Genomic DNA, 27,716 nt, shown 5'->3' on the forward strand with positions numbered 1-27,716 from the left:
ATTTTTCCGTAGGAGGTTTCTCTATAGGAGATTTCTATATAGGAGGTTTATAATCTTATTGTTTTAGAGGAAGAGTAGGTAGTAGTTTAGCCTAGTTCTTATTAGGTTTCTAAGCCTATTTTTAAACTATATATAGAGACGGTTTCCGAGGTCGAATTACCTCGGGAGGTCTTAGTTAAAATAATTATCGATAGTTCTATTACCGAGACAGCTTCTATTCCACCAGAATACTTTATTCCCTAACGATCGAGCCGGACGAGACGATCGCCTAAACGATACGGTTTTCCTACGGAACTCACCGAGACCATATCGATTCTAAGAATAAAACCGAAACCGAAACCGAGACCATCGAGTTAACCGAAGCGAATCGTTATAGAACCGGACGTTCTATAGGATAATAATAGTACTAATAAAGGATTAGGTAATAATAGTAATCAAGACAGGGGGAGACTTATAAAGTCGAGAGTTATTACGAAACAGAGCACTCTTTTTATTTATAATAGTAAGCCTTTACACGTTAAAGACGTTATTATTCCCTAGTCTTACAATAAGGCGATAAATTCTCGATTTTCAGACCGCTAGCAAGTAGCGATAGAAGATTAGTTTGACGACGTTTATACGAAAAGGACTTTTAATATCGTTCGCAAACCGCTAGGGGTAGTGCCTCTGCCGAGTCAATAGGTTTTTGATCTCAAAGTGACGAAAGACAACCTTATTTATAGTTTCAAAGCGCGTTAGGTGGTTTGTAGTAACTACTAGTAGAAGAAGGAGGATTCAATCTTCTATACTCCGGTTATTCAGAACGTTCTTATAAAGATTATCTTTACACTTATTACGCAGAGAGGTTACAAATAGCGTTAGTTTGATACAGTAGCTGCGTATCTTAATACTTCTCGTAAAGATTAGGAGATAGTCTATATCGTTTAATTAGTAGGTTTTGAATACTCCGAACCTAATATCGGAAGTAAAGGTTAGGTTTGTTAGTTACGGTAGGCATTATTTAGCCTTCGTGATTCGGTAGCTCTATGGAACAAGGAACTTAACAGAAGACTAGTCAAGATTGGGTTTTATACTTTTGATAATAATCCGTATGTCTACGTTAAGATATATAATGGTTTAACGTGGTTTCTTTTTGTTTATATTAATGATTTTATTAGTGCAGCTCCGACCGACGGAGAGGTCGAGATAATTTTTTAGTAGGTAAAGGGTCAGTTCGAGATTAAGGATATAGGAGAACCATCCTATTTTCTTAGTAGTGCCGTTATCCGGGATTATAATAAGAGAATAATTCGGATAACGCAGTAGGTATACTATCTAGAAGTACTTCGCTTAGCAGAGATATAGGCATACTCTCTAATCTCGATTCCGCTTTCTCTAAACTATAAATGGGATAACGGCAATAAGGATCCCGACGCTTTTCTGGATTAGGAGGGGTATACTTTGTTTAGGTCTCTGGTTAGCAGACTCAACTGGCTAGCAGTTGAAACTAGGCCTAATATTAAATTTAGTATTATGAAGTTATAATATCGTTCTGCTTCTCCGACTACTAACGATTTGTAGGTAGTCCGTACTGTCTATAGGTATCTTAGTAACACAATATACCTTAGTATAACGCTAGGGGGGTGGACGATACCTCGTTCTTTATATATGCCGATGCTTCGTATAGTGATTGGTATGATTCAAAATCGATAGAGGGTGCTGTTTGGTTTTTCGGTGGCGTACCTATTATTTAGTACTCGAAGAAATAGAGTATTATAACTCTATCGTCGATAGCTACGGAATAGTGTGCTCTAGATCGACCTATTAGGGATGCTTAGTAGATTTCAAAGATTGCTAAGGCACTTAATCTTCCTAAGGTAGGCAATCCAATTGTTATTTTGATAGATAATATCAATACTTAGTTGCTAATAGGCAAGAAATCGTGTAAGAATAGCACACGTTGGCTTGATATGAAGTGGTTTTTCGTTAAGGACGCTATTTTCTAGAAGAAGATCGATTTACGGCGCGTCGAGACGAAGAGCAACGTCGCCGACGGGTTTATAAAAGCGCCTGACAAAGAAGTATATGCAAAGTTCATCTAGATGTTAGGTCTTAATTGATCTATATACTGAAGTTTACGGGTGGATATAGATTTATATTGTGCAGGAAATAGTGGAAAATGAGAAAACAAAATGGAGAGTTTTTATTGGTGGAGACAAAGAGATATAGTGACAGTCTTCGTCCTGAAGGGGGTGTTGGAGTCACGTGACGGCCATGTGGGGCCGTAGGTGATCCTGACCCACAGAACTCAGGATATTGTTAGACAGTAGCTAGTTTTTCTTCTCTTCTTTTCTTTCTCTCTAGAGTCTACAATATTAATCCCTTGAGGTTAACATTCATTCCTGCATAGCCTATATTTCACCTGACAATTAATAATTATAAAAATAGTATTATAATTATAATAATTCTTTAAGAATAAGCGGAAATCTATTAAAATATATTATTAGAGTCTCTTAAGAATAAGTAAAAGATATAATAATCCGGGTATATAATCTCGCTAGGTTTTTATTTATTTATAAACTAAGTAGTTTTCTATATATTGTTTTATATTATTAGCCTATCTTAGCTAATAATATCTTAATAAAATAAGCTTCTTTAGCTTCTTAATTTTAGGGTATATAATTAATAATTATCGATATATATTATTAAGGAGTTTTATATATAAATCTCCTTTATCCGGAATCTTAAATCGTCCTTCGAATAAGAGTAACCCTTTCTTAATTACCTACTTTTAGTTATTATTTTCCTTAGTAATCTATTAGAAATCTTCTAGCTTAGTACTTTCTTAGTTAGTCTACTTTACTCGCTTAGTAATATCTATTATATACTCTATATTAATTAGATTTAAATTAACTAGATAAATACTTTCTTTTAGATAACTTCTTAGTAGAAGTATTATTTATCTATTATTATTAGTATAAGGTAAGTCTTTTCGTAATAAAATATTAGCTATAATATTTTTCTTTCTAGGATAATACTTAATTATAAAATAAAACTAAGATAAAAACTCGCTCTATCTTATTTATTATTAATTTATCTATATTATTATAATAAAATATTTAAGAGACTAATAATCTATTAAGATCTCGAAACGATCTTTTTATATTAAATCTTTAAGTTTAAGTCGTTATTCTTATAATATATAAATAATTATTAAGAGTTCTTTATTTTATATTTTATAATTTAGCTTTATAGATTATATACTCTTTAAGAAGAAGGCTATTAGATATAAGAAGTTATTATTTTTATAATATTAAGAGAAAACTATTCTAAGTACTCTATTAGAAGTATCGGTCTCGACTTTTATTTATTAAGTAGGATTATAATAATAAAAAATCGGTATAATTATTAATTTCTTCTTTAATAGTAAGAAACCTACTTTATATTATTTAATCTATTTATAAAAAATATCTTACTAAGTAAGTCGATATAAAGACTTTAAGATAGTATTATATCTTTAAATAAATCGTTAGTAAAAATTATAAAATCCTAAGAACGACTAAACTCTTTTTATAATTATTAAGGCTTATTATAACTAAATAATACTAATCTTTTTTAGGTTAATTATAATACTATCCGTATTTATAATAAAATTAAGGAACTCTATCTTTTATACTAAGAATTTATATTTTAGTAATATTATCTAGAGACTAGCTTTCTATAAATATTAAAGTACCTCCTTTACCTACTATTAGTACTCTTTAAGGGTCTTATTATAGATTAAGATATTATCTATAAAGACTATAGTATATTTATTTAGGTATTCCTATAATATATTATTTATATATTATTAGAATATAGTAGGCCTATTTATTAATCTAAATAATATAACTTTATATTTAAATAATCTATATTATATATAGAAAGTAGTAAGCTCTTTTACTCTTAGTATTAAACGAATTTAGTAGAAATCTTACTAAATATTAAGTTTTATAAAGAATTTTACTTTATTAGTTTATTATAAGATTTTATCGATTAGTAGTAATAGGTAATAGTCCTTTTTAGTAATAGCGTTTAACCTTCGGAAGTTAATATAGAAATAAAGACTATCTTTAAGCTTCTTCGCTATTAAGATTAGAGAAGTATATATTATTAAATTTAGAATAATAAATCCTTTTTTAAGATTTTTTATAATATACTCTCTTATTTTTTTTAGCTTATAAAAAGATAGCTTATAGAGAGGATAATATCTAGGCTATACTTCGGTTTTAAATATATTATTATAATTAATTTTAAATCTATAAAATAGTAATTTATCTAGTCTTTTTTTTAAGAAGATTTTTATAAAATTATAGTATTTCTTTAATAGGATCTAGAGTATTTTATTAATTTTAGGATCCTCTATCTAAGCGCTCTTAATATCGATAATATAATTAATCTTATAAAGAGATATAATAAAGATTTTAGTTTTTTTATTAATCTTACTTTTTATATAGAGTCGATTAAATCTAACGCCTTTAATTACGCTAATGTTAATACTAATTAGAGACTACTCTTTCTTTATCGATATCTAGGCTTTTAAAACCTTTATTTTATCCTTTAAATTCTAAATTATCTTTTATTTCTTTTTAACTTACTAGTACTTATATTAATATTCTCTAGTACGCTAGAGTTAGAAAGGTAATTACTAATCCTATTATCCGAAAAGATAGTTATATTATTTTATATTAGTTTAGTAGCTAAGATCTATCTTTAATAGCTTCTTTAAGATTTTAGTAGAGAAAGATATAATAATCTTATTTATAACTTTATTAAAAAGCCTTTTTTTATCCGGCTAAATTATTTAATATCGTTAATAATCTAGAAGAATATTATACTTAGTAAATTATATCTATCTAAGGATTATATTATATTATTTAAGATCTATAATTAATATTAGAATCTATCGTTATACTCTACTATTTATATAAATTGTAAGAATAGTAGTATATTATATTAGTTTAGCTAGCTTACTATTAAATCTATATACTAGATATTTACGATTAAGCCTCTATACCTTAATTCCGAATCGCTTACCGAGTAGTATAATTATTACCTAGTTAATAAAGATATATATATCTATTTTAGTATTATTAAATACTAAAATAGAAAAAGAGTAGCTATTATATATAAGTTATATATTAAAAATTAAGCTATCTCTAAGACTATTAATTAACTTTTATAAGTCTAGTATAAATAGTAATACTTTCTTTCTATCTAGGAGGGAGACTTATCTTAGGTAGAGGCTTTTTTTAGGTTCTCTTTATTACTTACTTTAAGTTCTATAATCTCCTAAAGACGAGGAATAGTAACGGTAATTATAGTAGTAGGCTATTAATTAGACTTCTTCTTCGGATAATTATAGATTATATATCCTTACTCCTTATAGTTAAAATAATAGCCTTCTTTTATTAAAATCTTACGCTTAGATATAAAAAGACTTATAAAGTTAGTACTATCTTTAAATTTTATATAAGGAGTATAATTCGAACTAGCTATAGTAGTATTTATACCGCTTTCTAAAGATAGGTTTATATAAGAATAGGAAGTAGAAGTAGAACTAGCCGATTTAGCTTCTTATTATAAACTAATTTTATATAATATACTTTAGTAACTTTATATAAATATATTAAACGAGATAATCTCCTAATTAATAGCTTATATAACCTAGGTCTAAAGTAGATATAGGAGCTTAGAATATAAGTTTTATTTTTAGTTCTCGATTATAATAATAGCCTTTTCTATAAGCTATATAAACTCCGCGAGAAAATTAGTAAAGTTATCTCTCGGCTTTATCTTTAGTCGGTAGTATATAGTATATACTTTAATATATCGATTTAGATTCGCGAAGATAGTTTTTAAGTAGGTAATAATATCCTCTATATTTTTATAGGGGGTATTAGCGTCGGTACTTATTTAGGGGTAATATATAATTAGGCCTTACTTTTATATTAATTTTATATATAGAGCTTCTAGTAAATAGAAAAAGGGTAATAGTCTATATTAACTTTTAGCTTCTATCGAATAACTATCTTTTAGATTTCGAATCTTATTTTTTTATTATTATTAAATATCGGTATATTAAGTATTTTAGTTATCTTCCGATTAATATTAGCCTTTATAGTTAATACGCTAACGTTAGTAATATTCGGGTTCTAGATAGAGAGAAGACGGAAAGCTAAGTCTCTATATTTATAGATTATAAAATCGCGGTAAGTAATCGCCTTATTATATTTAATCGTAAGTTTATTAATATTAATTCTCTTATTAAGAAGTATTATAATCTTATTTTTTAACTTCTAGTTCTCCTACTCTAATCGTTAGTACTAACGAGTAAGTTTTCGGAATCTCTCTTTCGACGGAGTCTTTTATAATTATTCGCGTATAGAGGATAATCCTTCTCCTACGTTATTATTATCTTTATTATATTTACTAGTATCTACTAGTCTCTTAGTATATAAGTTCTTCGGCGTCGATATATCGATTATCCGATTATTAATCTCTTCTTTATTAAGTATAGTAGTAACCGGCTACTTACCGCGATTTATAGGGTTCTATCGTATCTTAACTATTATAATTAGTTAGATAAAGTTTAGTTTAAGTATCTTAGCTATATAGTACTAAGGAACGGAAAGTAGGTAAGCTAGACCGAGATCTACTATAATAGGGATCTATATAGTCGTACTACTTATTAGATTTAAAAGATATCTAATATTATATTACTAGCCGGTTCTTTAACAAAAAAGTATATTCAACTAGAATATTAAGTATAGAGGGGAAAAAAGAAAAGAAGAAAGAAATCTATAGGCAGGACTATTAATGTCGTTATAGGGTGTGGGTCCTACAAACACTAGAGGAATACAAACATCGAACCTAGGCGGAATCCTCTATCAGAAATCTCTATAGGCGGAGTCAACTGGCAGAATCTCTTCCAGATCGTCACACCTTCTACTAATTTTATACTCTCTTACTCGCGTTAGCCCCGATCGGAGAAAGGTATATATACTTTATAATAATATAGTATATAAAGAATAGGTTAAGTAGTAGCTATAAACCGACTATAGGTAGAAAAGTAAGATTTCCTAGGATTTAAATCGTAATTTAAATATATAGAGTAACTTCGAATAAGTTGCCTATACTAAAGATAGTACGCTAAAGATTATATATAAACGCTACTTAAAGATCCTAGAGTATCCTTATTCTCTATTACTTAGCGGAAAGGGCTATTATAATATATTAATAATATTAAAGTATTTAAAGATAGTAGGCTATCGTAAAGCTTAATAAAAAGGAAAAGGAGAAATTACCTAGTTCCTTTAAAAAGTAGTATCTCCTTACCTCTTTATTTAATTATCCGATTTCCCTAATACTCCTAAATATATAGGATTACGGCTTACTAGAGGCTTCCTTTTTATAATTAGTATAGGAAGAGTATTTTCTCTAATTTCTTACCCTTAATCGACTTCTATTTTACCTTATCGAATATCTAATATTTTATAAGCTATTCCGATTAGCCCGTTCTATATTATCTCTCCCTCCGATATCTTCTACTACTATAATACGTCGCCGTTTACGTAATATTATTATAGAACGATAGAAATCTATCCTTTAAATACTACCCGATAACGTAAAAATCTCGATTATATTAGATTATTAGACCTCTTTATATAACTAGGTATTTATAACTATTACTAGCTATTTTATTAATAATAACTAAGTATACTAAGAGGTTCTACTTAGATTTAAACTACTTTATAGTTCTTATACTGGTTTAAATCTAAGTAGTATATTCCTTAAAACTTTAGTTAAGTATAAGATCTAGGATTAAATATTTAGAGTTATAACTAATAATATAACTAATAATAAGATAATAATTAAAGCTATTTAGTAGGCGCTCTCTAGCGATATAATAGTAATCTAAATACCCTATCTTACCTATATTATTTAGCTTTATTTAAATTAGCTCTTTAATCGTTTAAAGGCTATCCCTCTAAATAAGAATATAGAAATAAAGTAGACTAATTAGAAGTTATCTATAGTAAAGGCAAATATTTAGTACTAGATACGAAGGATCTCCTATACCTTAAATAAGGTCTGTTATCTTATTATATATATCTATATAAGTCCGTAACGCTAGGCGGCCTTTCTCCGACTTTAAGAAAAGGGATCTTAGCTTATTCTAATCTAAGATATAAGGACTCGGTAGAATTCTACCTTCTTAATACTTTATTATATAAAGAGACTATATAGTTTCTTCTAGCCCTTCTATAAAGAGTATAATTATAAGGAGATATTACTTAATAATTAAGAATAACGTTAAATTAACTATCTTCTATAAATTACTTAGCTATTCTTTAATTATATAATAGAGCTCTTAAAGATAAAGGAGATTACTATATATCTTATCTTTAAGATTTATAATACCCTCTTTAATTACTTTTTTAAAGTAGAGACGCTACTTAAATATAAGCGTATTCTATAGAAATTAAATATATTTAAAGGACTTATAGCTAGTCGCTTAAAACTTAATAAGTACTACTCTTAAACCGATAATCTTAAAAGATATATTTATATAATTAGGATAATACTAGTATTTAATAATAGATTTTAGTTCTTTTAATCTAATAATTAGGAGCCTTACTAGCGTAATATCTATTAGAAATCGTTCTAAGAATTATTAATTCTATATTAAGAGCGTCTTATAATAAATTAAGGATCGACTAATACTCTAATAATAATATTATCTAGTTCTAGACTAAATAAGATACTAAAGAGTAATAAGATATCCGTAAAGCTAGCTAGTAATAAGATAACTTAATATCTTAATAGTAGTATATTTATAATCTATTTCTTCTTTATATAGGATAATACTAATATATTTATATTACTAGATCTAATTAATATTAAACCTCTTTAATTCTAGCGGGAGAACTAATCTCGTTTCCTTATAATCGCGTTACTTACTCGCGATATTCTCTTTATTCTAGTAACTAGTACTAATATCGAATAGCTTTTTAATATTATTCGGGATATTTATTACTACTACTATAGTCGTCTAAAATCCGAAATAATCGAGGAGCTTATATTATTTCTATATATAATAAGATTTAATATTAAGGATATTAAGGTAAAGTAGCTAGAGTAGTTTTTTATATTAGCTAAGATTAAGTCGGCGAAGGAGTAGAACGATAAATATATAAAGGATACTAAGCTTAACCTAATTAGTAATAATAAAGAGGAAGAGGGGGTAGATAATAAACTATAAGAGATATCTCTTTATTTAATAGATATAGATATAAAGGTAATAGAGCTAGAGTTACTAGAGACTATAACTTAGAGACGGGCCTTAGGAAGGAAGCGTAAGAGTAGGGTAGATAAGGATTTTAAGCAATATTAGAGAAATATATTCTAATTCAATTATTTAATTTATTCTCAATTTATTCTAGAAGAGCGCTATAAGTAAAATACTCAATATTATAAGCAAAAAATGCATTAATTATATAGTTATACGCTAGAAGTCTATTTGTCTAGTTTATACTATATTAGGGCCCTAATGGGTTACCTAATGGGTTTTGGGTTATAGCTCATAACCTAAAACCCATCGTTGGGTCGAAGCAATGGACCCAAAACCCATTTTGGGTTGGGTTGGGTTGGGTCCGGGTTAGAGTGGGTTGTGCCGAAGTCTACTTAATACTTAATTTAATACTTACTAGGCCTAGACCTAGTAAAGATCTAGTACGGCTTCTAGTATCTAATAAAATAAGTTAATATTTTAATAGTAGTAAGTAAACCTAATTATTAATTCCTTTTAGTAACCTAATACTAAATAAATAGATACTATTTCTATAAATCCCCTTACTTTCTAGAAAGAATACTAATCTTACTTCCTAGCTATCGCTATACTTACGCGAGATACCCTTTCGTTCCTAGTAACTAGCGTAGGGGTTAAACGTCTATTTAATACCGCTCGGGATATCTGCTACTATCGCCGTAGTAGAATAAAGTTAAAGACTATTAAAGATTTAATAATATTCCTTTATACGTTAAGATTTGATATAGAGGAGTAGGAGGCGAAGCTTCTTAAGGAGTATTTTACGTAGGATAAGATCGAGGCAGCGAAAGAAGAGAAGGAGGGGAAGATTGACCTAATTAAGGACGATCTAATAAGTGATATAGAGGAGTAGGAAGCTAAGATATATAGTTAGGATAAGAACTAGGATCTTATAGAACTAGAGGAGGCGTCTATAAGTGCCGGTGAATATAATGCTTGGCCTAATCTATTATTACTACCGAACTAGACGTAGATTCGGGCCTTAGGACGGAAACGGAAAAGTAGGGAGGATAATATCTTCGAATACTATTAGTAATAAGAATAGACACAAATCTAATCTAATGATCATGTAGTCGAATTTGATCTACTAGACCCTAAATTCACCGCGCTAAACGTAGGTCAAATACTCAAAATTACAGCTGGAAAACGTATAACTAATATAATCCGAGATCTTGGTATATTTGTAATGTTTACGACCTAATTTGGGGCCCCAACCTAGTACTGGGTTAAAGGGTTCGACCCAGAACCTAGTACTGGGTCGGAGATCTCGACCCAAAACCCAACCCAGCCCGGGTTGGGTCCGGGTTGGGTCCGGGTCCAGTTGGGTTTTGCGGAAGTCTACTCCTAACTAGCTATATAAGGGATTAGCTCTCCCTACTAGCCAACATATTAATTAAGATGAATAACAACAATCAACGTGTTTACCGACTCTAATTGCTTCACTAGCTAAGTATATCCTTTGTTATATCTTATATAACCTGATTATATAAGATATAAGCTTACCTAATACTACTTCCCCACTGGAAATATTATAGTCCACTATAGACTATAATATACTATCTGCTAAAGTGCTGATAATGTCACGTCCTGCACCATACAAAGTAAGGTGCAGAACCCGCCTGGACCCGAGATGGCACCTTCAAGGTGGACCTTCGGAGGTCTTCGGGACCTGCGCAGACATATCAATGGCCTGCGAGATATATGGGTCCAATGCACATGATCTCGCTTAGGCTACGCACATTGCATAACTAGTGGATTTGGAACTATGGATAAAAGGTTCATAGTTTAGTTTGAATACATACGTAGTGCTAGTTGCAATTGCTTCGTAGTAGTAATTCGTATTGTATATGCCCTTGGCACTCTGATCATACCCTTTATAAGACCCTTTATAGTGGGTCTTTATATTCTAAACTATCTTATTTTTGATCGGACCGCCACTGGCAAAACATAGTGCCTATACGCCGAACCCGCGTAACCACGGAACAAAGTAAGGAGACGCCGGAGGTAGCTATAGAAGACAACTTCGAAATAGACCTCGGCCTCCCCGAAGGTAAATACGAAAGGGTATAGGTAGATTCTACGAACCCGACCGAATCTATCGCGGAAGAACCAATCTCTATTACGACCGTCGAAGATAACGAATAAACTAAGGGTTTAAAGGTAGTAAAGACCCGCGTATAATAGCTTAAAGAACTTAAAGAGTATCTAGAGATATAAGCGTAGATAGAGAAACGTATAGCGGAATTGAATACGAAGGCTAAGCTAAGTGTTCCTCTAATAAGAATAACGTCGTTAGTAGATATAGATCTTAATAATAATAGGGAAGAAGACAACGAAATAAGCTTCGGAGTCCCCCTAGTATACCGTATATTAAGTGCGAGATGTCCTCCGTGCCTAACGAGTATCGTAAAATACTCTAGAAAAATACTCTAAGAGTATAAGATGTGGTAGACGCGCCTAAATAACCACTTCGGCTAATACCCGTATTACTTTAAAGATAATATTACGAAGATAGGTAGGGGGGTCGAGGTCCTTAATAGCGATATAATAATAGTATAGGAATCCTATATTACTAAATCTAAGGTACTAAAAATCTATATAGAGTTTATCCGGTTCCTATAATATATAGTAGATAACCCTCGGGTTATCTATCGAGAAGTAGAGGAATAATAGATATATTACTAGTAGAGGCTAGGTGTTGGAGTCACGTGACGGCCATATGGGGCCGCAGGTGATCCTGACCCACAGAACTCAGGGTATTGTTAGATAGTAGCTAGTTTTTCTTCTCTTCTTTTCTTTCTCTCTAGAGTCTATAATATTAATCCCTTGAGGTTAACATTCATTCCTATATAGCCTATATTTTATCTAATAGGTTATAAGCCCTTGCTCGTACGACTGCGAGTATCTTTTCGTTGAAATTTTTAACTAATTAGAGTTTTTATTTTTCTTTTATAGGACGCGTTTTTTCGGCCCGTTTCGTATCTCTATATTTCGACTGTCGATCCTATCGTTAATATTAATTTTTATCGACGATCTTATCGTAAGTTAATATTTTTATTATTCTAATTATCTAGGAAGCTTTGTTTTCCGTAGTTACCTTATCGATACGACGGACGGTACCGCTTTACGTATTTCTTTCGATTAAGACCGAAGACGGGTACTCGACGTATAGTTAAAATAACTAGTTCCTATAATAATAACGATAACGGAGGAGAAGGTTCCTTATATTCTCTCCCTACTTCTCGCTAGTAATATAATCCTATTTCTAATAGTTAGGGATAATAATATTAATAATATAGTCCTATTAGATAGATACGTATATAGGGGACTAATCTTCCGGAAATAAAGGAGATTAAGCTTAATAAGGGTATTAAATTAGCTTTTAATAGTAGTAATCTAGTAAGATAGAAACGATAGATTATTAATAGATTAAGTATAACGCGAATGGATTAGGTCGCCGACTATAATCTTCCTTATCCTACCGAATTCGATCCCGATTACGATCTATAAAGATATTAGTCGAAGATTTCTAGTAGATAGATTAAAGATCTTCTTAATTAGAAGATTATTATAACTCTTAAAGGATATATAAATAGTTTCCCGATTTATACTAATTATATACTATATAAAGTCGAGTCTATTATTCGTAGTATTAGTATTATTAATAACGTAAGATATAAGGTAATTAAATTCGACGAGATAAAGAGATTATACTTTAGTTTTACTAAGGATTATATTAATATCTACTAGACCTAATATAACTAGTTTAATATATATAAAGTCGAATCTTATCTATTCAGAGTATTATTTATAATACTTTAATAACTAGAAGGTAAACTTAAATCGGTTACGTTTATCTACGAGACTTTAAAAGATAAGATACTAGATTCCGTTATAAAGGAGGTTTTTAGCGATATATATAAGGTATTAACGATTAAAGTACGCGATATTCCTACTTCGTTATCGTTCGATCTAGAAGCTTCTACTAACGTCGCTTAGAATAATAATAATTAATACGGAGGTAGAATAAGAGGTTAAGGTTATAATAGTAGAGGTCGTAAAAGTAGTTTATATAACTCTAGATCGGATAATAATAATAAGGATAATTAAAATAATTAGAAGAAATAGTATTAAGGTACGAAGAATACGCCGCCTAAGGGTAAATTAATTAATAAATAAACAGAATAGTAGTATAATTAATAGCTATAGTATATAAATAATTTAGAATATACCTACTATAGATATACTAGATATCCTACTAAGATATATTTCTATCTAATAGAGGATCTATCTATAGAGGGATAAAAGCCGCGTAGTAATACTTAGTACTATATAACTATATATAAAGAGAAAGATAAGGCTAGTATTATTTATACTAATATAGCTTATTCTTCGGAGGATAACTAGATAATTAATAGTAGTACTTTTAAAACGATTACTAGATATCGTAAGGACTTCTATAAATACTTAATTTATAAGCCTAGTAAGGAGCTATATAGCTATATAAATACTAATAGTAAGATCTAATTAGTAATTAGTTATAGTAAGGCGCCGATTTAAATTAAGAATTCGGAAGGTAAGATTAAGATAATTCTTATTAATACCTACTATAATATAGTAACTACCGATTGTTTACTTTTATCTAATACTCTTAAAGCGGATTACGGTATCTATTATAATTTAATTATTTCGAAACTAGTTTATAAGAATAGGGAGGAAGTTAGATTAGTAAAATAGTTTAATAGTTTACCCTAGATTAATAGCCTACTTTATTAAGGAGTGATTCTAAAGAAGATATAATAATAATCTTCTATTTAAACGACTTACTTCTATAAACCGAATTCTTCTAATTTAGACTTAGATTTAGATAAAGAGTTTAATCGAATTAATAAGTCTATTTCGACTTACGAAATTTATCGTCGACTTAGTTATATAGGAAGACTATATATTAAAGCTTCTCTATCTAATATTATTCTTCTAGAGAAAGGAGACTAGGTTGAACTTTATAACTTTAATTATAAAGCTTATTAACTTAGTAAAGCTAAAAAATAGATTTCTTAGGATATATAACGTCGTATAGAGAAGCTAGGTATAAAGTTTTATACGGATATATAAACTATAGACCTACCTAGATCTTATAGTAAACGTTATTAGGTACTAATTATCGATAACTATACTCGATATACCGAAGGACCGTATTTTTAAACTAAAGAGGAGATTATATCTTATATAATTACTTTCTATAAGAGATAGAAGATTCTTCGTAGATATTACCTAGCTTTCTAGCGGATTAACGGAGGAACTAAATTCTATAAGTTCTAGATATAGGTAGAGGAAGAAGATATAGTTTTTAAAATTACGCCTATCTATATATTTAAACCGAATAGTATTACGGAGTATATAGGTAATTATATTAACTAGATTTAACGTATAATAAATATAGACGCTAAGCTTCCTAAATAGCTTTAGCCTTACCGAGTAGATACTATAATTTATATTTATAATTATTTAGTTAATCCGAAGACTACTGTTGGAGTCACGTGACGGCCATGTGGGGCCGCAGGTGATCCTGACCCACAGAACTCAGGATATTGTTAGACAGTAGCTAGTTTTTCTTCTCTTCTTTTCTTTCTCTCCAGAGTCTACAATATTAATCCCTTGAGGTTAACATTCATTCCTATATAGCCTGTATTTCACCTGATAGGTTATAAGCCCTTGCTCGTACGACTCCGAGCATCTTTTCGTTGAAATTTTCAACCAATCAGAGTTTTCATTTTTCTTTTATGGGACGCGTTTTTCGGCCCGTTCCGCATCTCTACTTTTCGACTGTCGATCCTATTATTGATTTTTATCGACGATCTTATCGTGAGTTAATATTTTTATTATTCTAATTATCTAGGAAGCTTCGTTTTCCGTGGTTACCTTATCGACGCGACGGACGGTACCGATTCGCGTATTTCTTTCGATCGAGACCGAAGACGGACACTCGACGTATAGTTAAAATGACTAGTTCCTACGATAATAACGATAACGGAGGAGAAGGTTCCTTACGTTCTCTCCCTACTTCTCGCTAGTAACACAATCCTATTTCTAATAGTTAGGGATAGCAATATCAATAACGTGGTCCTATTAGACGGATACGTATATAGGGAACTGATCTTCCGGAAGTAAAGGAGATTAAGCTTAATAAGGGTGTTAAATTGGCTCTTAATAGTAATAATCTAGTAAGGTAGAAACGACAGATTGTTAATAGATTGAGTATAGCGCGAATCGATTAGGTCGCCGACTACAATCTTCCTTATCCTACCGAATTCGATCCTAATTACGATCTATAGAGATACTAGTCGAAGATTTCTAGTAGATAGATCGAAGGTCTTCTAGATTAGAAGATTATTATAACTCTTAAAGGATATATGAATAGTTTCCCGATTTACGCCGATTATATACTACGTGAAGTCGAGTCTATTGTTCGTAGTACTAGTGTTATTAATAACGTAAGACGTAAGGTGATTAAATTCGACGAGATAAAGAGATTATACTTTAGTTCTACTAAGGACTATATTAATACCTACTAGACCTAATATAACTAGCTTAGTATATATAAAGTCGAACCTTACCTATTCGGAGCGTTATTTATAATGCTTCGATAACTAGAGGGTAAACTTAAATCGGTTACGTTTACCTACGAGACTTTGAAAGACAAGATGCTAGATTCCGTTACAAAGGAGGTTTTTAGCGATATATATAAGGCATTAACGATTAAAGTACGCGATATTCCTGCTTCGTTATCGTTCGACCCGGAAGCTTCTACTAACGTTACGCGGAACAATAATAATAATAATTAACGCGGAGGTAGAATAAGAGGTCGAGGCCGTGGTAGCAAAGGTCGTAGAAGTGGTTTATATAACTCTAGATCGGATAATAACAATAAAGATAATTAAAGTGATTAGAAGGAACAGTATTAAGGTACGAAGAATACGCCGCTTAAGGGCAAGTCGATTGACGAATAGGCGGAATAGCAGCGTAATTAATAGCCACAATATATAAATAGTTTAGAATATACCTACTATAGATATACTAGATATCCTACTAAGACATATTTCTACCTAATAGAGGATCTGCCTATAGAGGGATAGAAGCCGCGTAGTAATACTTAGTGCTATACAACTATACGTAAAGGAAAAGGTAAGGCTGGTATTGCTCGTGCTAATATAGCTCGTTCTTCGGAGGACAACTAGATAATTAATAGTGGTACTTCCAAAACGATTACTAGGTATCGTAAGGACTTCTACGAATACTTAACTTATAAGCCTAGTAAGGAGCTATATAGCTATACGAATGCTAATAGTAAGGTCTAATTAGTAATTAGTTATAGTAAGGCGCCGATTTAAATTAAGAATTCGGAAGGTAAGATTAAGATGATTCTTATTAATGCCTATTATAATACGGCAACTAACGATCGTCTACTTTTATCTAATACTCTTAAAGCGGATTACAGTATCTACTATAATCTAATTGTTTCAAAACTAGTTTATAAGAATAGGGAGGAAGTTGGTTTAGTAAAACGGTTCAATGGTTTACCTTAGATTGATAGCCTACTCTATTAAAGAGTGATTCTAGAGAAGACATAATAATCTTCTATTCAAACGACTTACTTCTATAAACCGAATTCTTCTGATTTAGACTCGGATTTAGATGAAGAGTTTGATCGAATTAATAAGTCTGTTTCGACTTACGAAATTTATCGTCAACTTGGTTATATAGGAAGACCGTATATTAAAGCTTCTCTTTCTAATACTATTCTTCTAGAGGAAGGAGACTAGGTTGAACTTTATAACTTTGACTACGAAGCTTATCAACTTAGTAAAGCTAAGAAGCAGATTTCTCGGGATATATAACGACGTGTAGAGAAGCTAGGTATAAAGTTTTATACGGATATATAAACCATAAACCTACCTAGACCTTATAGTAAACGTTATTAGGTGCTAATTGTCGATAACTGTACTCGATATACCGAAGGACCGTGCTTTCGAACTAAGGAGGAGATTATACCTTATATAATTGCTTTCTATAAGAGACAGAAGATTCTTCGTAGACGTTATCTAGCTTTCTAGCGGATTGACGGAGGAACTAAATTCTATAAGTTTTAGATATAGGTAGAGGAAGAAGGTATGGTTTTTAAAATTACGCCTACCTATATACCTAAACCGAATAGCGTTGCGGAGCGTATAGGTGGTTATATTAACTAGATTTAACGTATAATAAATATAGACGCTAAGCTTCCTAAATAGCTTTAGCCTTACCGAGTGGATACCGTAATTTATATTTATAATCGTTTGGTTAATCTAAAGACTTCGAAGATACCGATTATCTCTTAGTAGGAGGGCCTTAGTCTTAGTGAGACGAGGGTTAATTTAAAACATCTTCGTATATAGGGTGCTATTATATTTGTCTATATTCCGAGGGAGATATATATTTAATCAGAGAAATTAGCTGCTCGTATATTTAGAGGACACTTAGTTGGTTATAAGGGTAAGAATGGTTATATCTTTAAGGTATAGAATCCTACTTCGAAGGAGATTGTTCGTTTACGGGACGTTACTTTTCCCGATAAACTTGATCTCAACTCTTCTCGATCGGATAACGATCTAAAGGGGGGTGTTTTAGCTAGAAAGCCGGTATCTAAGGATCCTGATTTAGATAATAATACCGGGGTACTTTATAAAGAAGGTAGTCCGTATGTTCTAGATTTTATAATTAAGAAAGGCAAACAACCTTACGAAGGTCCGAAGGTTGTAATTAGACTAAAGCTAGTTCCGTAGGTTTCTATTACTAGTAGACAGCTAGAGGTAGCAATTTAGGTTTCAAGATCTATGATTTAATAGAAGTAAGCTTCCGTAGGTCTAGATATACCGGGAAGAGTATAGACTATACTACCTACACTAAAGCCGTTAACTAGAATATAGGAGATCGAAGATCAATCTTTACTATAGCAACCGAATTTCCGGAAGTAAGTTAAACCGGCTTACCTTCTACCGCTAAAGAGGTAGGTTGTTTAGTAGCTAATTTATTAGTTAGTTCCTTAGTTAATACGTCGTCGTCTAGTTCTTTAACCGTAGGTTTATAAGATAATTCGACGTTATATAGTTGATTATATAGACGGTAGACTATTGCTTCCGCTAGTCCTACCGTAGCCTAGAAAATAGGTAGTAGTATCTCCGGTTTTAGAGGCTATTCTAGAGTCTCTAGTTGTTTACTAGTCGATTAAGGAGGACAATGGTAGAGATAGTGAATATAATAGTTTTGTTTATTAAGGGTAGTATATATAGCGAGCTACTCGTGATATAGAAGTTCCTATATAATAGGCTGTTCCTACTTCTCCTTAGTATTTACCTAGAGTATTCCGGGAGGATACTCCGTAGGAGATTTCTTTATAGGAGATTTTTCCGTAAGAGGTTTCTCTATAGGAGATTTCTATATAGGAGGTTTATAATCTTATTGTTTTAGAGGAAGAGTAGGCAGTAGTTTAGCCTAGTTCTTATTAGGTTTCTAAGCCTATTTTTGAACTATATATAGAGACAGTTTCCGAGGTCGAATTACCTCGGGAGGTCTTAGTTAAAACAATTACCGATAGTTCTATTACCGAGATAGCTTCTGTTCTACCGAAATACTTTATTCCCCGACGATCGAGCCGGACGAGACGATCGCTTAAACGATACGGTTTTCCTACGGAACTTACCGAGACCATATCGATTCCGAGAACAAAACCGAAACCGAAACCGAGACTATCGAGTTAACCGAAGCGAATCGTTGTAGAACCGGACGTTCTATAGGGTAATAATAGTGCTAATAAAGGATTAGGTAATAATAGTAATTAAGGTAGGGGGAGACTTATAAAGTCGAGAGTTATTACGAAACAGAGTACTCCTTTTATTTATAACGGTAAGCCTTTATACGTTAAGGACGTTGTTATTCCCTAGTCTTATAATAAGGCGATAAATTCTCGATTTTTAGACCGCTGGTAAGTAGCGATAGAAGATTAGTTTGACAACGTTTATACGAAAAGAACTTTTGATGTCGTTTATAAGCCGCTAGGGGTAGTGCCTCTGCCGAGTTAATAGGTTTTTGATCTTAAAGTGACGAAAGACAACCTTATTTATAGTTTTAAAGCGCGCTAGGTGGTTTGTAGTAACTACTAGTAGAAGAAGGAGGATTTAATCTTCTATACTCCGGTTATTTAGAACGTTCTTATAAAGATTATCTTTACACTTATTACGCAGAGAGGTTATAAATAGCGTTAGTTTGATATAGTAGCTACGTATCTTAATGCTTCTCGTAAAGATTAGGAGACAGTCTATATCGTTCAACTAGTAGGTTTTAAATACTCCGAATCTAATATCGGAAGTAAAGGTTAGGTTTGTTAGTTACGGTAGGTATTGTTTAGCCTTTATGATTCGGTAGCTTTATAGAATAAGGAACTTGATAGAAGACTAGTTAAGATTAGGTTTTATACTCTTGATAATAATCTATATATCTACGTTAAGATATATAATAGTTTAACGTGGTTTCTTCTTATTTATATTAATGATTTTATTAGTATAGCTCCGACCGACGGAGAGGTCGAGATGATTTTTTAGTAGGTAAAGGGTTAGTTCGAGATTAAGAATATAGGAGAACTATCCCGTTTTCTTAGTAGTGCCGTTATCCGGGATTATGATAAGAGAATAATTCGGATAACATAATAGGTATACTATCTAGAAGCACTTCGCTTAGCAGAGATATAGGTATATTCTCTAATCTCGATTCCGCTTTCTCTAAACTATAAATAGGATAACGGTAATAAGGATCCCGACGCTCTTCTAGATCAGGAGGGGTATATTTTGTTTAGGTTTTTGGTTAGTAGACTTAACTAGCTAGTAGTTGAAACTAGGCCTAATATTAAATTTAGTATTATAAAGTTATAATATTATTCTGCTTCTCCGACTACTAACGATTTATAGGTAGTCCGTACTATCTATAGGTATCTTAGTAATATAATATACCTTAGTATAACGCTAGGAGGGGTAGATAATACCTCGTTCTTTACGTATACCGATACTTCGTATAGTAATTGGTATAATTTAAAATCGATAGAGGGTACTATTTAGTTTTTCGGTAGCGCACCTATTATTTAGTACTCGAAGAAACAAAGTATTATAACTCTATCGTCGATAGCTACGGAATAGTATACTCTAGATCGACCTACTAGGGATGCTTAGTAGATTTTAAAGATTGCTAAGGCACTTAATCTTCTTAAGGTAGGCAATCCAATTGTTATTTTAATAGATAATATCAATACTTAGTTACTGATAGGCAAGAAATCGTATAAGAACAGTATACGTTGGCTTGATATGAAGTGGTTTTTCGTTAAGGACGCTATTTTCTAGAAGAAGATCGATTTACGGCGCGTCGAGACGAAGAGCAACGTCGCCGACGGGTTTATAAAAGCGCTTGACAAAGAAGCATATACAAAGTTCATCTAGATATTAGGTCTTAATTGATCTATATACTGAAGTTTACGGGTGGATGCAGATTTACATTGTGTAGGAAATGGTGGAAAATGAGAAAACAAAATGGAGAGTTTTTATTGGTGGAGACAAAGAGATATGGTGACAGTCTTCGTCCTAAAGGGGGTGTTGGAGTCACGTGACGGCCATGTGGGGCCGTAGGTGATCCTGACCCACAGAACTCAGGATATTGTTAGACAGTAGCTAGTTTTTCTTCTCTTCTTTTCTTTCTCTCCAGAGTCTATAATATTAATCCCTTGAGGTTAACATTCATTCCTGCATAGCCTGTATTTCACCTGACAACTACGAAGATACCGATTATCTCCTAATAGGAGGGCCTTAGTCTTAGTAAGACGAAGGTTAATTTAAAATATCTTTATATATAGGGTACTATTATATTTATCTATATTCTAAGGGAGATACGTATTTAATTAGAGAAATTAGCTACTTATATATTTAAAGGATACCTAGTTAGTTATAAAAGTAAGAATAGTTATATTTTTAAGATATAGAATCCTACTTCGAAGGAGATTATTCGTTTACGGGATATTACTTTTTCTAATAAACTTAATCTTAACTCTTCTCGATCGGATAATAATCTAAAGAGGGGTATTTTAGCTAGAAAGCCGGTATCTAAGGATCCTAATTTAAATAATAATACCGGAGTATTTTATAAAGAAGGTAGTCTATATATTTTAGATTTTATAATTAAGAAAAGCAAATAATCTTATAAAGGTCCGAAGGTTATAATTAGACTAAAGCTAGTTCTATAGGTTTCTATTATTAGTAGATAGCTAGAGGTAGTAATTTAGGTTTTAAGACCTATAATTTAATAGAAGTAAGCTTCCGTAGGTCTAGATATACCGGGAAGAGTATAGACTATACTATCTATACTAAAGCTATTAACTAGAATATAGGAGATCGAAAATTAATCTCCTCTTTAATAATTAAATTTCCGGAAGTAAGTTAAACTAGCTTATTTTTTACCGTTAAAAAGGTAGATTATTTAGTAGCTAATTTATTAGTTAGTTCTTTAGTTAATACGTCGACGTCTAGTTCTTTAATTATAGGTTTATAAGACAATTCGATATTATATAGTTAATTATATAGACGATAGACTATTACTTCCGCTAGTCCTACTATAGCCTAGAAAATAGGTAGTAGTATCTCCGGTTTTAGAGGCTATTCTAGAGTCTTTAGTTATTTATTAGTCGATCGAGGAGGATAACGGTAAAGATAGTAAAGATAGTAAATATAATAGTTTTATTTATTAAGGATAGTATATATAGTAAGCTACTTATAATATAGAAGTTCTTATATAATAGGCTATTCCTACTTCTCCTTAGTATTTATCTAGAGTATTTCGAGAAGATACTCTATAGGAGGTTTCTCTATAGGAGATTTCTTTATAAGAGATTTCTTTATAGGAGGTTTCTCTATAAGAGGTTTCTATATAGGAGGTTTATAATCTTATTATTTTAGAGGAAGAGTAGGTAGTAGTTTAGCCTAGTTCTTATTAGGTTTCTAAGCCTATTTTTAAATTATATATAGAGACGATATCCGAGGTCGAATTACCTTAGAAGGTCTTAGTTAAAATAATTATCGATAGTTTTATTACCGAGATAGCTTTTATTCTATTAGAATACTTTATTCCCCGACAATCGAGCTAGATAAGACGATCGCCTAAATAATATAATTTTCCTATAGAACTTACTAAGACTATATCGATTCCGAAAATAAAACCGAAATAGACGAAATAACCGAAGCGAATTATTATAAAGCCGGACGTTCTATAGGATAATAATAGTATTAATAAAAGATTAGATAATAATAGTAATTAAGATAGAGGGAGACTTATAAAGTTAAGAGTTATTACGAAATAGAGCACTCCTTTTATTTATAACGGTAAGCCTTTATACGTTAAGGATATTATTATTCCTTAGTCTTATAATAAGGCGATAAATTCTCGATTTTTAGACCGTTAGTAAGTAGCGATAGAAGATTAATTTAACGATATTTATATAAAAAAGACTTTTAATATTATTTATAAACCGCTAGAGGTAGTGCCTCTACCGAGTTAATAGGTTTTTAATCTTAAAATAACGAAGGATAATCTTATTTATAGTTTTAAAGCGCGCTAGGTAGTTTATAATAACTACTAGTAGAAAAAAGAGGATTTAATCTTCTATACTCTAGTTATTTAGAACGTTCTTATAAAGATTATCTTTATACTTATTACGTAGAGAGGTTATAAATAGCGTTAGTTTAATATAGTAGCTACGTATCTTAATACTTCTTATAAAGATTAGGAGATAGTTTATATTATTTAACTAGTAGGTTTTAAATACTCTAAACCTAATATCGGAAGTAAAGATTAGGTTTATTAGTTATAGTAGGTATTATTTAGCCTTTATAATTCGGTAGCTCTATAGAATAAGGAACTTAATAGAAGACTAGTTAAGATTAGGTTTTATACTCTTAATAATAATCCGTATATCTACGTTAAGATATATAATAGTTTAACGTAGTTTCTTTTTATTTATATTAATAATTTTATTAGTATAGCTCCGATCGACGGAGAGGTCGAGATAATTTTTTAGTAGGTAAAAGGTTAGTTTAAGATTAAAGATATAAAAGAACTATCCCGTTTTCTTAATAGTACCGTTATCTAGAATTACGATAAAAGAATAATTCGGATAATATAGTAGGTATACTATCTAGAGGTACTTCGCTTAGTAGAGATATAGGTATATTCTTTAATTTCGATTCCGCTTTCTCTAAATTATAAATAGGATAACGGTAATAAGGATCCTAACGCTCTTCTAGATTAGGAGGGATATACTTTATTTCGGTCTTTAGTTAGTAGACTTAACTAGTTAGTAGTTAAAACTAAGCCTAATATTAAATTTAGTATTATAAAGTTATAATATCGTTCTACTTCTCCGACTACTAATAATTTATAGGTAGTCTATACTATCTATAGGTATCTTAGTAATATAATATACCTTAGTATAATACTAGGGGGGGTAGACAATACCTTATTCTTTATATATACCGATACTTTATATAGTAATTAGTATAATTTAAAATCGATAGAGGGTATTATTTAGTTTTTCGGTAGCGTATCTATTATTTAGTACTCGAAGAAATAGAGTATTATAACTCTATCGTCGATAGCTATAGAGTAGTATACTCTAGATTAACCTACTAGAGATACTTAGTAGATTTTAAAGATTACTAAGATACTTAATCTTCCTAAGGCGGGCAATCTAATTATTATTTTAATAAATAATATTAATACTTAGTTACTAATAAATAAGAAATCGTATAAGAATAGTATACGTTAGCTTAATATAAAGTAGTTTTTTATTAAGGACGCTATTTTCTAGAAGAAGATCGATCTATAGCGCGTCGAGACAAAGAGTAATGTCGCCGACGGGTTTATAAAAGCGCTTAATAAAAAAGTATATATAAAGTTTATCTAGATACTAGGTCTTAATTAATCTATATACTAAAGTTTACGGGTAGATATAGATTTATATTGTATAGGAAATAGTAGAAAATAAGAAAACAAAATAGAGAGTTTTTATTAGTAGAGACAAAGAGATATGGTGATAGTCTTCGTCCTAAAGGGGGGTGTTGGAGTCACGTGACGGCTATATAGGGCCGTAGGTGATCCTGACCCATAGAACTTAGGATATTGTTTAGATAGTAGCTAGTTTTTCTTCTCTTCTTTTCTTTCTCTTCAGAGTCTACAATATTAATCCCTTGAGGTTAACATTCATTCCTGTATAGCCTGTATTTCATCTGACAGTATTGTATATGCCCTTGGCACTCTGATCATACCCTTCATAAGACCCTTCATAGTGGGTCTTCACAGATAAGAGGTATTCGGCCATAATTTATTATAGATAGATTTCCGATTTTCTTTTCTTCGATTTAGGGGTTGCTTCGTCGCTAGGTAGATGACTTCTTTTTGTCACTTTTCTATACCTCAGTATCGGCGATAGCAGGGTTGATCTTCGAATTGATCGTCGTGATATTCAAATTGATCTTTATTAGAACGATTCCGGGCTCATAACTAATAGAAATCTGACGTATTGAAATGTATGGGCAAAATGACTGATATTGAGAACTCTGACTAAACTAATATGACAAAACCCGCTCTTTTCCAATCTGTGCGGTAATGATTACTAAGCTTAATATACAGTACTCGAAGTCATATGATTCCATGGTAATAATATCATGTAAATCTATGTATGCAACCTTGCACTTTGACAATATGGATTATTATTCTTATACCTCTTATAATCTTTTTAGGATTAACCTTAACTTATACTATTAATAATAATAAAAGATAATAGATATAATATCGAATTATTATCTAACTTCTTAATAGTCTTTTAATCTATATTAATATTAATATCTCTGACTTTATCTAAGGTTTTACTATCTTTACTCTTATTAATTTCTTTTAATATACACTTAGAAAGTTTAAAGAGCACGTAGAACGAGATGAGGACAGAGCTCCCTTGGTTCAGCTCCTGTGTTTCCGCAGAGGTTCATAGGAATGTCTGAGAACTGTTCCCTCCCAAGACATGCTTCGTGCTATTCGCGGCCTAGCCTGGGCCGCCTACAAAGACCCGCCGGAGTCTTTAGGATTGCCCCGATCATTAGACAACAGTAGACATATGTTGAATATGAAACTGAAGCTGAGAAGGTTCAAAAAAATAGTGCGTGTGTGTCCAGGTAACCGCGGAGTGTAATGTGGGCCTGGAGGGTTGAGGAAAGAAAAATGAAGAAAAGCGAGAAAGTTGGGTGGGGAAAGGGAGTATTTACACCTTTCCAGTGGCTGAAGACGAGGGAGGTAGGAGAGTTGGTGACTATTTTGACAACAATGGAAGTGTTGAGATCTACAGGGAAGTAGATGAAGTCACAATGTATCTTGTATTGTGTGTATGTACTATTATACAGATGATGGAGGAAAGACAGTACTAAACTACTACCACCATGGGCACCGATCATGTGATAGGGAGCGATATCCAACAGGAAGGCACCTGATTTGGGAGCTACATGGGTACTTGATTGAGAGGTATTAAGACTATGATAATTTAGGTACCCAGACACTTGGATACTTCAAATTTGGTACATACATGTAGATTACTTACCATCTGGGCATCCATCCATCTTTGGTTCCCCACGCCATCAATACCTCAGTGGTCTCGCTCTTTCGTGGGGAGTTGTTGAACAGGGCTTCCGGCACCCTAAGTGGATCTTGACTGTTCGGATGTGATCGAGTACCACTGATACGAGTTTCGCTTGCACTTCGTCAAACCGTCAAGTCTTCCTGTGAGCGAAGGTTGAGTCTCATCATGTCCGACTCAGACTCGAATACAATTCTACATTAGCTTCCTCCATATGCCCGCTCTCGTATATGCCTTGACATGGGAATATGATATTTGTTGTGTTAGTGGAGATGAAGGCATATAAAGGCATAATATGAGTGTTCTATTATGGGGATAGTTGGATGACTATAGGAGATCTCAACAAATATATAAATATGGGGCATTCTGGAGCCGTCTATTCAATACAGGTGTTCTGCTTAACAAGAGGATAGAATAGTAACACATATCGAGGCCACTTGAGCGCACCGGGCCTAGACAGCGAGCCGGGTAATTAACAAATAATCAACTAGCCCTGTGAAGGAAATACTGTCTAGGATAGCCCGTGAGTATACCAACCCGCGGCAAGAGTGTATCAAGGTGAACTCTAGCAGTGAGGTCGGTCAAACCGCTCTTGTGGGAAGGCCTAACCTTCCGAGCGGGGCTCACGCTGCCGAGTGTGAGCTTCCTCCCGCTGCCCTGCCTCCGGGCGGGCTTCGTCATTAGAATTGCAGAAAATGGCCAGGAAGGTATCTCTATCAAGATCTCCATTGACAAGCCTGCTTTTGTTTTTGACCGACCCACCATGTAAATGATGCTCTCTGGTAGAAGACGAATCGTAAGCGCGGGCGACGTCGCCATTAAAGACCTGAGCAGAGTGATCCACATTTGTGTTTGTGTAACAGTGCCTGATATGGCCGGGAGATTGGACATTGTCGCGACCTTCGAAAGACGTGCAATCACTTTGGCGATCTAGGAATGGCGAAATATATTAGCAAAGGATCACGTGGTTAAGTGAGCGGACAGAGACACCTTGATCATGATCTGGTGAATAACTTCCGTTAAACCCTATGGAGCGCACTTGATCATCCGTGAAGGAGAAGGAGCGCATCTCAAGGTCACGGTCACGATCATGAGTATAGGTGGCGAGGCCCCACTCACTGTGGCCTGGCGGAAGCTCCAGTGCAGATTGAGCGGGTCCATGGGTATTCGCCGAAGGACGAGGGGCCGACAGGCGTGTCTCCATTTCCCGACTTGAGGGACGGGATGCTTGAGTTGGGTATTCTTGAGAGCGGATCGACATAGCTAATACTAGTATGAGCGACTCACGATTGCAGAGAGAAATCGTGGAAAACTGCAGTGGGCGCGACGAGAGCCGGGGCAGACAGCTCTTAAAGAGCATCCATAACAGGGGCTAGCAATGCAGCGCGCAGATGTGGTTATAATGATACAGTCGAACGCAGGGTGATCAGATCACAAGCGGCGGCAGTAGCGGATGGTAATGAAGGTCTGATCGCCCAGTGCGATTGGGTGAATCAAGCATCCATAGATGTTGGAACGGTGGGGCGGTGAACTCAATCTGAGAGCGATCGACACGGAGGGGCTTGACATTAGTACCGGACTGTGGGGCGGGCGATTAAGGTGGGGTTGGGATTAAGT

The 27,716-nt window shown here is 32.5% G+C and overlaps 2 protein-coding genes across 2 annotated transcripts; one reads left to right on the forward strand and one right to left on the reverse strand.

Moving 5' to 3' along the window:
• Nucleotides 1-7,132: 7,132 nt before the first annotated feature.
• N7516_005895 (uncharacterized protein) lies at nucleotides 7,133-10,085 on the forward strand (the record flags this gene model as incomplete). The annotated part of the gene is made up of 10 exons (XM_057218615.1): nucleotides 7,133-7,165; nucleotides 7,201-7,281; nucleotides 8,081-8,110; nucleotides 8,143-8,220; nucleotides 8,366-8,489; nucleotides 8,942-8,973; nucleotides 9,029-9,145; nucleotides 9,221-9,265; nucleotides 9,356-9,377; nucleotides 9,910-10,085. Coding segments are annotated over 10 exons (738 nt in total), but the record flags the coding sequence as incomplete, so codon positions are not given.
• A 16,618-nt stretch (nucleotides 10,086-26,703) lies between these two features.
• Nucleotides 26,704-27,459, reverse strand: N7516_005896 (uncharacterized protein; the record flags this gene model as incomplete). Its single annotated transcript, XM_057218616.1, has 2 exons — nucleotides 26,704-27,029; nucleotides 27,090-27,459. 2 exons carry the CDS (start codon nucleotides 27,457-27,459, stop codon nucleotides 26,704-26,706), a joined length of 696 nt encoding a protein of 231 aa, XP_057072707.1.
• Between the last annotated feature and the right edge of the window lie 257 nt (nucleotides 27,460-27,716).

This window comes from Penicillium verrucosum, assembly GCF_028828655.1.
Source record: "Penicillium verrucosum strain IBT 35672 chromosome Unknown utg000002l_segment0_segment0, whole genome shotgun sequence".
Classification (NCBI taxonomy): domain Eukaryota; kingdom Fungi; phylum Ascomycota; class Eurotiomycetes; order Eurotiales; family Aspergillaceae; genus Penicillium; species Penicillium verrucosum.